At 47.3% G+C, this 15,048-nt stretch overlaps 1 protein-coding gene across 1 annotated transcript in view; it reads right to left on the bottom strand.

The window, feature by feature from the left end:
- LOC123377446 (fibrous sheath-interacting protein 2-like) overlaps positions 1-14,218 on the bottom strand; it is a 63,297-nt gene extending 49,079 nt beyond the window's left edge. The window contains exons 1-2 of the mRNA XM_045030372.1: positions 14,088-14,218; positions 6,122-6,247 (exon numbers count right to left, since the gene is read on the bottom strand). Of these exons, the coding sequence (XP_044886307.1) occupies positions 6,122-6,247; positions 14,088-14,156 (195 nt within the window). The 5' untranslated portion in view covers positions 14,157-14,218. The remainder of the gene's footprint in view (positions 1-6,121; positions 6,248-14,087) is intronic.
- Between the last annotated feature and the right edge of the window lie 830 nt (positions 14,219-15,048).

Raw genomic sequence — 15,048 nt, 5'->3', positions numbered from 1 at the left:
TGTACTGAAAAGACTAATTATTTCAGATATTTATAGAGAATTTTAGTTGCTCTACTAAAATTTACAAAATTTACTTCTGTGGACACAATTTGCACTTGTAGTGAATTGTGCCTGAGTGTGGTATATGCAATATATTCATGTCTTTCTCTGGAAGTCCTTTGCAGTTGAAAATTGTGGCTGCCATGCGTTGTAAGTGCAAGATTGTCCCTGCAAAAATGGAAGCCTGGTTTGAAAACCAGATCCTAAGATTTTATTCAAGTATTTTGAATTCATAAAAAAAAACTATAGCCAAATTTCAGAAAAACTACAGGCAGAACAATTCAGATTTTCTTTTTCAGTTTGTATATATTGCTCCAAAATACAAATACATACAATAAGTTGTAAGATGTCAAGACACATAAAAGAGTAAAGGGACCAGTTTCTGGAGGAGGATTCACCTCACCATATAAATTAATTCCAGTAAATGCTGTGCAACAGTAATCTGGAGAATAAAGCCATACATTGGCTCAAAGGGTCAATCAGTTCCCCATGGGAGCAGTAGTCTCTTAATTACTCTAGGCTCCTACATTATGTACAGGCTGGCTTAGGACCTAATGTATGCAAATTTTGATTCCTTCTCAAAGTTGTGGCAATATATTTGAAGACAGTCTTTAAAGAGTAAATAACCTTTAAGCCATTTTCAGAGTATACTCCTGAAAGAAAGTTAAGGTATTTTTTCACTACCATGAACTAGGTAAACAGAGTCTTGGTTAGAGTTCTCAGCAGCTTTTTGGTGTTCTGGCCTCATCCAGAGAGCTTGGCGAAATGTCTCCAAGGTAGCAAGATGCTCCAGTGATCCTACAAAGGACTCTTGAATCCTGAATGCGTCAAATCCAGACAAGAAGATGAGTCACAAGTGTAGAAAGGCAGTTTCTGTGTGAGGAAGGTGACCAGGCCAGTGACCCACCTAGTGATCAGGTGTACAAATCCCACCCTGGGCCCGAAGGGGTAAAGGACTCTACTGGGCCCAGGTGGACCTGCATGCTCCAGTTGGACAGGCAACTTAAAAGGGAGCCAGTGCCAATCAGCCCAGAAGGGGAAGGCTGGGGAGGAAGACAGATCTGCCCTGAGGGCTCCTGAATGCCGAAGAAGGCTCATGGTGAGGAAGAAGACTACTATCTTTTCTTTTGCTATTTATAGGACTCGGAGGCTTTAGGGGAGATGGATGGTAGGTTGTGACCCAGAGAGGCAACTCAGGGAGCACTCCTGAGTGCCTAACATTGTTGTTTCTTGTGGGCCCTGGGTTGGAGCCAGTGGAGGGGGAGGGCCTGGGCTCCCCTACCAGCTGCCTTTGTTGGAGCTGAGGAGGGGCATTAGCCTCATTTCCACCCCATCTCCCCCTGTAGTAAGGAGAGAGAGGGACATTGATAACCTGAGGTGAGGATAAGCTACATTAAGGGATAGGAACTCACTGAAGGCCCTTCCTGCCAGGAGACGAGAGACTGGAAAAGAGGTGTGCTAACCGTTGGGCAGCCTGGCCCTCTGAGGACTCTACAACCCCCACAGTGTGCTGAGGTAATTGGCACATGCAAAACACGAAAGCTGAAAACTTACCTTGTCTCAGAGAGCTGCTGCTAACACAGTTGTGGTGTCAACTAAGCAGTTCAAAGCCCTGAGGAAGATGGGTGTTCTGGGGAACCAGGGAACCGGAAACAGAGCAAGCGGATAAGAAGCTACAGAAACACAGTGCACACCAAAGGCAATCTGGCAAAGCACTGGAATCAGCTTTAATGGCTACAATTCAAATGAGTCAGTCATTATCTAATCAGAGTAAGTGGTGCTGGACAAGACACAGGAGCCTCTCTGAAATCAAGTTGTAGGTGCCTCTTACATAATTGCCTCTTACAATTATGCCACTAATTCACTAATTCAAATATAGATTTGGGAGCCTAAATGTAGGCACTCAGCTTTGACCCTTTGGTGTTAGCACTCAGATGTGTGGCGAACAGATCTGCGGAGTGGAACCATAGATGGGATTTATCGTTAGACCAGACACAGATGGATGAAGAAGGAAGTCAAGCAGTGCTTTGTCGGGGAAATTCAAAGGGGCTCACAAGTGCCTGAGTGCACCATGCTGCAACCCTTTTGTGGGTCCTCCCATTAGAATGCAGTCTAGGGTTTTCAGCACCTGTTCAGGAACCCCAGGCCTCTGCCCTGTCAGGAAACAGGCTGACAGGGAGAAGTTTCCTGGGTTGGGATAGAGCAAAGTGTCTTGGGTCTGTGAACAACCTGGGAGTCTGATGGAATCGCCCAACCTCATTGGTAGCAGGGTGGAGCCAGAACTGATCTGGTAGAGCCACTGAACCCTTACCGCACCTTTCCTCTAAGAAATATTGGTGAGGAAAGGCATGCGGAGCCTCCCTCCTCTGACAGACTGATAGCTTCTTGCGTAAGTTAGTGACGAGATCCACCTCCTGTGTCCCACCCAACAGTAGACTCACCACATTGTGTTCCAGAGACCACTCATGGTAGGGTCTATTAGCAACTGACTCTGTCTGTGGCTGTTCTCTGTCCTTGGTCCAAGTGGTGACCCAGAATACCTTATGGGTAGAGCTCTATTAAATTCACGGTCCATTTTGGTCAATTTCAAGTCATAGGATTTTATATATAAATTTCATGATTTCAGAAATTTAAATCTGAAATTTCACCATGTTGTAACTGTAGGGCTCCTGACCCAACTCTGAAGGCAGGAATGCAGAAGTAAGGGTGGCATGGTATGGTATTGCCACCTTTACTTCTGCGCTGCTGCTGGTGGGGCGCCGCCTTCAGAGCTGGGCATCTGGCCAGCAGCCACCGCTCTCTAGCCGCCCAGTTCTGAAGGCAGCACAGAAGTAAGGGTGGCAATACTGCAACCCCCAACAATAACCTTGCAATCCCCCCTCCCCCCAACTCCCCATGACTCTCTTTTGCGTTGGGACCCACAGTTTGAGAAACGCTGGTCTCCCCTGTGAAATCTGGTCTTTTGTGTAATTTTACCCTATACTATATAGATTTCACGGGGGAGACCAGATTTCACAGTCTGTGATGCATTTTTCATGGCCATGAGTTTGGTAGAGCCCTGCTTATGGGACAAAACCCATTCTCACGTATAAAGAGCTTCCCAGCATAAGAAATGCAACCTGGTGTCCCCTGCTTATTCTTGATATAGAGCATGGTGGTTTTCCACTGGAATCTGGACCCCCTTTTGGGACACCAAGCCTCTCCAAGTCCTTGGTGGGCATGGGCAGGCCTGCTCTCATATCCTGAATGCATCGCTGTCGTTCCTGGTGTGAAGTCCCTCAGTGTGGTCTCCGGAGCACAGCATAGAAATATCCATGGTCATTACAATTTGTGCTGGTGGAAGTGGGAAGTCAAGTTCATGTTGAAGATTGTTTTTGCCTGCCACCTGGGCAAAGAGGCCCCAATGCCATCTGCCACCTGGATGTGATATGTTAGTTTCTGTGTAGCTTGTTTAAAATGGGATTTCAGGGTCCACTGAGGCGGTTTCCTGTGCAGACTTGCCATGGGTACCATGACTCCTGTTGAGGCCACAAGATCTAAAATTTGTGTCTACCCCTAACAGTCTCTGGCCTTGACAAATCTCCACCAGGCTCATGATACCTTGGAACTGACCCTGGAGTAGGAAACCACTGAGCTGAGCCATGACTGCCAGGTCTTCTGCTTATTTCAGTGACCTGCTGGGCAGCAAGCTGGGACTAGGTAGTTTATTGTGACCCCTGCTGATTTCTGCACCCTGCTGGTGTCACAGATTGATTCAGAAAGGAGAACACGTGCACTCCCTGCTGGGCAGGTAGACAACTACAGCCAAGTTTTCCATGAACACAGATTTGGTAGTGCTGGTCCCCTCTTACAGAGCTCATATATAATCTGTAATTGAGGTGTGTCCCTATATGCAAATAGGCTGAGATTTTCAAAGACGTCTAAGGAAATTAGGTGCCCAAATCCCTTAGGTGGCTTTGTAAATCCCAGCATAAGCATTGGCAAAGTCCAGAATGCATGGCTAGTAGCCTTTTTCTAGAAGGAGTTTGATAAAGTGTGAGCTTTCCTTTGGACCAGTACTTCTAATTGGCTAGACAATGATAAAGGTCCTTGACATCCAGGATATGCCTGGTCTTTTTGGGTATCAGGAATTTGGAATTCCTTCTTTTTCCCAATGGAACTGACTAGATAGTTTTTTTTTGTCTTGCCTGCAGTATCTTTTTCTGAGAAAAAGGTGCCCAAGAACAGTAGGACTTTGTCTTTTAGAGCCAAGAATTTTTTAAAAAATATTGTACATGGTTTGAGAAATTATATTTGCTAGGATAAGTGATTTTCACACTGATCAGGACCGGCTCTAGGTTTTTTACCACCCCAAGCAAAAAAAAATTTGGCTTCCCCCCGTCCCAGCCCTGGGCTCCCCCCCGCACCCTCCTGCTGCCACAGCCCTGGGCTCTCCCACCCACAACCCCTGCCGCCCCAGCGCTGGTCTTCCTCCTTCCCCCCCCACCAGTGTCCTCCATCCACCCTGCTGCCGCCCCAGCCCTGGGCTCCCCCTTTCCCCCCCACCAGTGCCCCCCCACACACCTCCTGCCGCCCCAGCCCTGGGCTCTCCCCCCCACCCGCACCCTCCTTCCGCCGCAGCCCTGGGTCACTGGTAACTCGCTCCCAGGGCGGGTCATTCAGCAGGAATTTTGGATGTGCACAAAACACAGACAGGATTGGTTCCCATATGGTTACAGAGCTGCAGTAAAATGGAACAATTTTCAGCTTGTGTGATTGGAGGGTATCTGGATGCATATTATAAGACTGTCCTCCATAAATGAGGAAAAGTTGAGGTGCCTCCAGTCCTGATAACCACTGGGAAGCATTTCTTGCTCAATTTTATCCTACTTTTTCTACAGCAAGTCACAGTGGATCAGTATATTTGATTTGGGAGAAATGAAGTAACAGCTGCCCAAACTGAGCTTGAGCACTCCTGAATTTTGAGGTGTTCAAATCTGGAAGGCAGGTGCTGGGGTGGGGGTGGGGCTGTGGTGTCCGTGGGGGAGCATGGCAGGATGTATGCAGCAGCGTGTCTGGAGCTGCGCAGAGCCAGACACGCTGGTCTGAGTGGCATGGTAAGGGGGCTGAGGGTTGGAGAAGGGGTAGGGAGTTCCGGGGGGGGGGGAAGTCAAGGTACAGGGAGCGGAGGGGGTTGAATGGGGTGAAGGTTTGGGGGGGCAGTCAGCGGCAGGGAGAAGGGAGGGTTAGATGGTGCAGGGGAGCAGTCAGGGGACAGGCAGCGGTTGGATAGGCATGGGAGTCCCAGGGGTGTGTCAGGGGACAGGTAGGGGGTGGGGTCCTGGGGGGCAGTTAGGGGCAGGGGTCCTGGGAGGGGGCAGTCAGGGGACAAGGAGAAGGGAGGCTTAGATAGGGGTGGAGTCCAGGGGGGCAGTTAGGGGCAGGGGTCCCGGGAAGGGGCAATCAGGGGACAAGGACCAGCGAAGCTTAGATAGGGGGTGGGGTCCTGGGGGGCAGTTAGGGGCAGGGGTCCCGGGAGGGGGTGATCAGGGAGCGGGGGGGGGGTTGGATGGGTTGGGGTTTCTGTGGGGGGCAGTCGGAGGGAGTGGCTGGTGGCAGGGTGGGGCTTCCCTCCCCCTGGAGTGTCCTCTTTTTTGAATGTTAAAATATGGTCTCCCTACCATTCACAGCACGCTGCTGCATGAAGTCCCCCTCCTTCCTTTCCAGTTGGTAGTGGCCAAGGGAATGCTGGGAAATGTAGTTCTTTCCCTGCTCCAGGGCTGGCTTTATAGGCAGGGAGCTAACCAAGGAACTACAGCTCCCAGAGCCCCCTGTTGGTTCTCAGCTCCCATGCCGCCCCTGCAAATGGGCTGCCCCAAGCAGGTGCTTGCTTTGCTGGTTCCTAGAGCCACCCCTGACACTGATCACTTGGTTTAAGTGCTTTACTTCAAATTATGTAGCATGTTGTAGCATACAGATTAATTATACAAATGAGGATAATAAAAGCTTCTGTTATTCTCCGGCATACTCTACCTATGTAGTGGCAGGAGTGAGGAATAAAGAAAATGAGATATTTTGCCACTTTCTATAGCTAATTTTTTACCTGTTTGCCCAAATGGGTGGAACAGAACAGCGTACTGGAGCCTGGTAGCAAAGGCAGCTTGGCCCCAAATGGAATATCCAGGAGCCGATTGGGTGCTAAAGCTGGTAATCGTTTTCTGTTTCTAACCTAGAAAAAGAATACGTTAATGGGATTTCAGTTTAAGAAGCCAAACAATTTTTAGAAGAAAACAAAGGACACGGTGTTCTGAGTGTGAGATATTTAAAGCTGGTCTCTGGTTCTGAGACCAGAATTTGCAGGTGCTGTTGAGATAATTCTGATGTCTCTGTACCTGACTGTACTCATAGACAGCTGCAGCGGCACAGGAGCCAGCAAACAGAGTTGTAAACAGGGGAGTTTCAGTGGGAGTTCTGTTGGAGGAGAAGGTTTTTGTATTTTGTGTATTGTATTTTGTAGTTATATGTGTGGAGGCTGGTAGGGGCTGTGTGTTGGGAGAGAAGCTGAGCCCTGATTAGGGGGTGGGGCTTCTCTGCTTAGGGGTCCTATGAAGGTAGCCAGCCAGTCAGACAGCGGCATAGACAGCTGCAGTGGCACAGGAGCCAGCAAACAGAGCTGTAAATGGGAGTTTCAGTGGGAGTTTACAGGGGGAGTTTGCGGGGGAGACTAAGAGACCTAGGCAGAGGAATCGACAAGCTAGTGAAGGGAGGGGGTGGTCTTCTGCTGGTGTTCTGGTGCCTGTTGGAGATTTGTTTTGCTGTAGGTGGTGGTGGTTTGCTTTGGTTTGTGTTTCCTGGACTAACAGGTTTTAGGTGGGAAGGCAATGACCGATACAGAGGCAGCAGTGAAAGACACAATGAGGATGACTGGATGTGGAAGCTGCAGCATGTACATGATCCTGGAGGGGGTACCTGAAAAGAGTTTCGTATGCATGAAGTGCTGCCTGATAAAGCTGATGGAAGAAAAGATACGAGGACTGGAGATGCATGTGGAAACTCTGGTCGAGTTTAGAAGGGGGTTCAAGCAGATGATGGAGCAAAGACATGAGGAGGCTGAAGGGAAAAGCTCAGACTTGCAGATGGAAGCAGGACCAAAGAATTCTGAGGGGAGACTGCTGGGTGAGAAAAGTGGACGGTGGAAGCATGTGACTAAGAGAACCAGGCAGAGGAAAAGACGGGCTAGTGAAGGAGAATTAGAGCTCAGGAACAGGTTTGCAGAGTTGGAAAATGAAGAAGAGGCAGAGCAGGTGGTCACGAAGGTGAGTGGGCTAGGAAGAAGAGAAGAGCAGCTAGTCCTATAGGAAGAGGGGAAGAGTCAATGGAGATGACACCAAACATGAGCCCCAGGAGGATACGGGATGGGTTGCAGAGGATTGCAAGGGTGAATAGGAATCGAGAGGACTTGCAGCCACAGGGAACAGGGGATAGACCGGAGAATCGCACTGTCACCAGGAAAAGGCAGGTCTATGTGATTGGGGACTCCTTACTGAGAAGAATAGACAGGCCTGTAACTAGAGCTGATCCAGAGAACAGAAGGGTGTGCTGTCTGCTGGGTGCTAAGATACGAGATGTGGACCTGAGGCTGAAAAGGATCCTAATGGGAGCGGAAAAGAATCCACTGATTGTCCTTCATGTGGGAACAAATGATACGGCTAGATTCTCGCTGGAACGTATCAAGGGAGACTATGCCAGACTGGGGAAGACACTTAAGGAAATTGAGGCTCAGGGGATCTTCAGTGGGATTCTGCCTGTTCCTAGAGAAGGGCAACAAAGGTGTGACAAGATTATGGTGATCAACAGATGGCTCAGACAGTGGTGCTATAAGGCGGGCTTTGGGATGTATGGCCACTGGGAAGCATTCATGGACAGAGGACTGTTCTCTCGGGATGGACTTCACCTGAGTAAGGAGGGAAATAGACGTCTAGGATGGAGGCTGGCACAACTGATTAAGAGAGCTTTAAACTAGGAATTTGGGGGAGATGGTTGGGAGATGTCCAGGTAATCTCCAAGTCGGAATTTAACATTCAGAGGGAAGAAAAAGTAAGAAAGGATACAGCCGTGAGTAGGAGAATGGACATAAGGAGGAAGGGTAGTGTAGATACCATCTAATAGGTGATACTGGCAGTAGAATGTCTGTGCCTAATCGGGTAAAGAATGTCAGTGGAGCCAAACAGCAAAAATTAAGATGTTTGTACACTAATGCGAGAAGCCTAGGTAATAAAATGGAGGAACTAGAGCTACCGGTGCAGGAAGTGAAACTGGATATTATAGGGATAACAGAAACATGGTGGAATAGTAGTCATGACTGGAGTACAGGTATTGAAGGCTATGTGCTGTTTAGGAAAGACAGAAATAAAGGCAAAGGTGGTGGAGTAGCATTGTATCTCAATGATGAGGTAAACTGTAAAGAAATAAAAAGTGATGGAATGGATAAGACAGAGTCTGTCTGGGCAATAATCACATTGGGAAAGAAAGCTACTAGAGCCTCCCCTGAGATAATGCTACAGACTGCCGGGATCTGATTTGGATATGGATAGAGACCTCTTTAATGTTTTTAATGAAGTAAACACTAATGGGAATTGTGTGATCATGGGAGACTTTAACTTCCCAGAGATAAACTGGAGAACAAGTGCTAGTAATAATAATAGGGCTCAGATTTTTCTGGATGCGATAGCTGATGGATTCCTTCACCTAATAGTTGAAGAACCAACAAGAGGGGATGCCATTTTAGATTTTGTTTTGGAGAGTAGTGAGGACCTCCTAGAAGAAATGGTTGTAGGGAACAACCTTGGTTCGAGTGATCATGAGCTAATTCAGTTCAAACTAGATGGAAGGATAAACAAAAATAGATCTGGGACTAGGGTTTTTTATTTCAAAAGGGCTAACTTTAAAGAATTAAGGAAATTAGTTAGGGAAGTGGATTGGACTGAAGAACTTGTGGATCTAAAGGCGGAGGATGCCTGGAATTACTTCAAGTCAAAGTTGCAGAAACTATCAGAAGCCTGCATCCCAAGAAAGGGGAAAACATTTATAGGCAGGAGTTGTAGACCAAGCTGGATGAGCCTACAAGAAGTGGAAGATGGGAGGGATTAGCAAGGAAAGCTACCTTATTGAAGTCAGAACATATAGGGATAAAGTGAGAAAGGCCAAAAGCCATGTAGAGTTGGACCTTGCAAAGGGAATTAAAACCAATAGTAAAAGGTTCTATAGCCATATAAATAAGAAGAAAACAAAGAAAGAAGAAGTGGGACCGCTAAACACTGAGGATGGAGTGGAGGTTAAGGATAATCTAGGCATGGCCCAATATCTAAACAAATACTTTGCCTCAGTCTTTAATGAGAATCATAGAATATCAGGGTTGGGAGGGACCTCAGGAGGTCATCTAGTCCAACCCCCTGCTCAAAGCAGGACCAATCCCCAACTAAATCATCCCAGCCAGGGCTTTGTCAAGCCTGAGCTTAAAAACCTCTAAGGAAGGAGATTCCACCACCTCCCTAGGTAACCCATTCCAGTGCTTCACCACTCTCTAAGTGAAAAAGTTTTTCCTAATATCCAACCTAAACCTCCCCAACTGCAACTTGAGACCATTACTCCTTGTTCTGCCATCTGCCACCACTGAGAACAGTCTAGATCCATCCTCTTTGGAACCCCCTTTCAGGTAGTTGAAAGCAGCTATTAAATCCCCCCTCGTTCTTCTCTTCTGCAGACTAAACAATCCCAGTTCCCTCAGCCTCTCCTCATAAGTCATGTGTTCCAGCCCCCTAATCATTTTTGTTGCCCTCCGCTGGACTCTTTCCAATTTTTCCACATCCTTCTTCTAGTGTGGGGCCCAAAACTGGACACAGTACTCCAGATGAGGCCTCACCAATGTCGAATAGAGGGGAATGATCACATCCCTCAATCTGCTGGCAATGCCTCTACTTATACAGCCAAAAATGCCATTAGCCTTCTTGGCAACAAGGGCACACTGTTGACTCATATCCAGCTTCTCGTCCACTGTAACCCCTAGGTCCTTTTCTGCAGAACTGCTTCCTAGCCATTTGGTCTCTAGTCTGTAACAGTGCATGGGATTCTTCCGTCCTAAGTGCAGGACTGTGCACTTGTCCTTGTTGAACCTCATCAGGTTTCTTTTGGCCCAAGCCTCCAATTTGTCTAGGTTCCTCTGTATCCTATCCCTACCCTCCAGCGTATCTACCACTCCTCCAAGTTTAGTGTCATCTGCAAACTTGCTGATGGTGCAGTCCACACCATCCTCCAGATCATTAATGAAGATATTGAACAAAACTGGCCCCAGGACCGACCCTTGGGGCACTCCACTTGAAACCAGCTGCCAACTAGACAGGAAGCCATTGATCACTACCCATTGAGCCTGACGATGTAGCCAGCTTTCTATCCACCTTATAGTCCAATCATCCAGCCCATACTTCTTTAACTTGCTGGCAAGAATACTGTGGGAGATCGTGTCAAAAGCTTTGCTAAAGTCAAGGAATAACACATCCACTGCTTTCCCCTCATCCACAGAGCCAGTTATCTCCTCATAGAAGCCAATTAGGTTAGTCAGGCATGACTTGCCCTTGGTGAATCCATGCTGACTGTTCCTGATCACTTTCCTCTCCTCTAAGTGCTTCAGAATTGATTCCTTGAGGACCTGCTCCATGATTTTTCCAGGGACTGAGATGAGGCTAACTGGCCTGTAGGTCCCCGGATCCTCCTCCTTCCCTTTTTTAAAGATGGGCACTACAGTAGCCTTTTTCCAGTCATCCGGGACCTCCCCCGATCACCATGATTTTTCAAAGATAATGGCCAATGGCTCTGCAATCACATCCACCAACTCCTTTAGCACCCTCGGATGCAGGGCATCCAGCCCCATGGATTTGTGCTCATCCAGCTTTTCTAAATAGTCCCAAACCACTTCTTTCTCCACAGAGGGCTAGTCACCTTCTCCCCATACTATACTGCCCAGTGCAGCAGTCTGGGAGATGACCTTGTTTGTGAAGACAGAGGCAAAAAAAGCATTGAGTACATGAGCTTTTTCCATATCCTCTGTCACTAGGTTGCCCCCCTCATTCAGTAAGGGGCCCACACTTTCCTTGACTTTCTTCTTGCTGCTAACATACCTGAAGAAACCCTTCTTGTTACTCTTAACATCTCTTGCTAGCTGCAACTCCCAGTGTGATTTCGCCTTCCTGATTTCACTCCTGCATGCCTGAGCAATATTTTTATACTCCTCCCTGGTCATTTGCCCAATCTTCCACTTCTTGTAAGCTTCTTTTTTGTGTTTAAGATCGGCAAGGATTTCACTGTTAAGCCAAGCTGGTCACCTGCCATATTTACTATTCTTCCTACACATCGGGATAGTTTTTTCCTGCAACCTCAATAAGGATTCTTTAAAATACAGCCAGCTCTCCTGGACTCCTTTCCCCCTCATGTTATTTTCCCAGGGGATCCTGCCCATCAGCTCCCTGAGAGAGTTAAAGTCTGCTTTTCTGAAGTCCAGGGTTTGTATTCTGCTGCTCTCCTTTCTTCCTTGTGTCAGGATCCTGAACTCAACCATCTCATGGTCACTGCCTCCTAGGTTCCCATCCACTTTTGCTTCCCCTACTAACTCTTCTCTGTTTGTGAACAGCAGGTCAAGAAGAGCTCTGCCCCTAGTTGGTTCCTCCAGCATTTGGACCAGGAAATTGTCCCCTACACTTTCCAAAAACTTCTTGGATTGTCTGTGCACCGCTGTATTGCTCTCCCAGCAGATATCAGGGTGATTAAAGTCTCCCATGAGAACCAGGGCCTGTGATCTAGTAACTTCTGCTAGTTGCCAGAAGAAAGCCTCGTCCACCTTTATTTGGAGACTAATGAGGAGCTTAGGGATAATGGTAGGATGACAAATGGGAATGAGGATATGGAGGTAGATATTACCACATCTGAGGTAGAAGCCAAACTCGAACAGTTTAATGGGACAAAATTGGAGGGCCCAGATAATCTTCATCCAAGAATATAAAGGAACTGGCACATGAAATTACAAGCCTATTAGCAAGAATTTTTAATGAATCAGTAAACTCAGTACCATACGACTGGAGAATTGCTAACATAGTTCCTGTTTTTAAGAAAGGGGAAAAAAAGTGATCTGAGTAACTATAGGCCTGTTAGTTTGACATCTGTAGTATGCAAGGTCTTGGAAAAAAATTTGAAGGAGAAAGTAGTTAAGGACATTGAGGTCAGTGGTAATTGGGACAAAATACAACATGGTTTTACAAAAGGTAAATTGTGCCAAACCAACCTGATCTCCTTATTTGAGAAGGTAACAGATTTTTTAGACAAAGGAAATGCAGTGGATCTAATTTACCTCGATTTCAGTAAGGCATTTGATACGGTTCCACATGGGGAATTGTTAGTTAAATTGGAAAAGATGGGGATCAATATGAAAATTGAAAGGTGGATAAGGAACTGGTTAAAGGGGAGACTACAACGGGTCGTACTGAAAGGTGAACTGTCAGGCTGGAAGGAGGTTACTAGTGGAGTTCCTCAGGGATTGGTTTTGGAACCAACCTTATTTAATCTTTTTATTACTGACCTTGGCACAAAAAGTGGGAATGTGCTAATAAAGTTTGCGGGTGACACAAAGCTGGGAGGTACTGCTAACACAGAGAAGGACCATAAAGGAAGAACTGGATAACCTTGTAAACTGGAGTAATAGTAATAGGATGAAATTTAATAGTGAAAAGTGCAAGGTCATGCATTTAGGGATTAATAACAAGAATTTTGGTTATAAATTGGGGACACATCAGTTGGAAGTAACAGAGGAGGAGAAGGACCTTGGAGTATTGATTCATCACAGGATGACTATGAGCCGCCAATGTGATATGGCTGTTTAAAAAAGCTAATGCGATTTTAGGATGCATCAGGTGAGGTATTTCCAGTAAAGATAAGGAGGTGTTAGTACCGTTATACAAGGCACTGGTGAGACCTAATCTGGAATACCATGTGCAGTTCTGGTCTCCCATGTTTAAAAAGGATGAATTCAAACTGGAACAGTACAGAGACGGGCTATTAGGATGATCTGAGGAATGGAAAACCTGTCTTATGAAAGGAGACTCAAAGAGCTTGGCTTGTTTAGCCTAACCAAAAGAAGGCTGAGGGGAGATATGATTGCTCTTTATAAATATATCAGAGGGATAAATATCAGGGAGGGAGAGGAATTATTTAAACTTAGTACCAATGTGGACACAAGAACAAATGGATATAAACTGGACACTAGGAAGTTTAGACTTGAAATTAGATGAAGGTTTCTAACCAATAGAGGAGTGAAGCTCTGGAACAGCCTTCCAAGGGGAGTAGTGGGGGCAAAAGATACATCTGGCTTCAAGATTAAGCTTGATAAGTTTATGGAGGGGATGGTATGATGGGATAGCCTAATTTTGGCAATTAATTGATCTTTGATTATTAGCAGGTAAATATGCCCAATGGTCTGTGATGGGATGTTAGATGGGGTGGGATCTGAGTTTCTACAGAGAATTCTTTCCTGGGTGCTGGCTGGTGAGTCTTACCCACATGCTCAGGGTTTATTTGGGGTCAGGAAGGAATTTTCTTCCAGGGAAGATTGGCAGAGGCCCTGGAGGTTTTTCGCCTTCCTCTGCAGCATGGGGCACGGGTCACTTGCTGGAGGATTCTCTGCACTTTGAGGTCTTTAAACCACGATTTGAGGACTTCAGTAACTCAGACATAGGTTAGGGGTTTGTTACAGGAGTGCATGGGTGAGATTCTGTGGCCTGCAGAAGGTCAGACTAGATGATCATAATGATCCCGTCTGACCTTAAGTCTATGAATCTATGACCAGGTACTGAATGGCTAAGGGCCTGATACGGAGCTCCCCCGTCCTCACCCCCACCCCCTCTCCCACCTCCCCAGGCCTCACCCCACCCTGCTCCCACCTCCCCCTTGCTGCTCCAACCAACACCAAGGAAAACCTCGTCCCTCTGCTCCAACGCCCTGAAGCCTCACACCTCCCCCTTGCTCACCTCTTCTTTCTCCTCTGTCCCCAGCAGCTCATCTGCGGTCCGGGAGCGGGCATAGAGATAGTGCTCCATGCCCGTCTTCAGCACCCCCCGTCTGGGACCCATCATTGTTCTCCTCCAATAACTCCAGCTCCCCCGACGAGCTCTGGCCCTAACTGCCGCTGCTGGGCTGCGATTCTAGAACTACTGAGCTTGTCGCCCTGGGAGTGTTCTCTCACAATGGCCTTCTCGCCAGCCCGCCAGGTGGCTTATGTGGCTGTCGTCATTTTAGGGGGCAATTGTTGGAGAACCTGTCTGGTCCTTCCTAATTCATACCCACCCCCTTCCTAGCACAGAGGATTGGCCAGAGCTCCCTGCAGAGACCCTCACCACTGCTCTTTGAGACCTGGATCCTGCTCCTGTTGATTTCTATAGCAAAACTTCCATTGACTTTGATGTGAGCAGGATCAGGCCTTAACTGACTGCAAGGCTTGTTTTTGAGTTCCCCTTTGTGGCACACAGCCCCTGCAGGCCTGGGAGCAAGCGCATCTGTGATCTGCAGCCTGGGACTATGGTTTTCTTAGCAGCTCCTCTGGGCATTGGGAGGTAAGGGTGCCCCCACCCTCTGGCTTTCTACCTTATTACCTACTAGCTCAGCTTTGAAGTTAGGGTTTTAGTGGTACAAGCATTTAAGCACTGTTGAGTTTAACTGGCTCGGCTATAAACTGGTGTCTTTCTATTATCTCCAAACATTGAGGAGCTCAATAGGGTGAAGGATGAACCTTTAACTTCCCTGGCTCCTGTGGCATTACAAAGCTCCACAGTGGCTTGGGGTGTTTTCCTCTGCTCTCACTGCATTACAGAGTTCCTAATTCCCCAGGGTCCTCTGAGTCCCCAGAGCTGGAAACTCCACAGTTTAGTATGAGCTGAACCAGAGAGGCAGGGGCCCAGGCGGGGAGAGTCTCAAAGCTGGGGAGTTGGTGGC

Source organism: Mauremys mutica, chromosome 9 (genome assembly GCF_020497125.1).
Source record: "Mauremys mutica isolate MM-2020 ecotype Southern chromosome 9, ASM2049712v1, whole genome shotgun sequence".
Taxonomy (NCBI): Eukaryota; Metazoa; Chordata; order Testudines; family Geoemydidae; genus Mauremys; species Mauremys mutica.
Note: the sequence above shows the minus strand (reverse complement) of the source record. Positions and strands in the feature narration are given on the sequence as shown.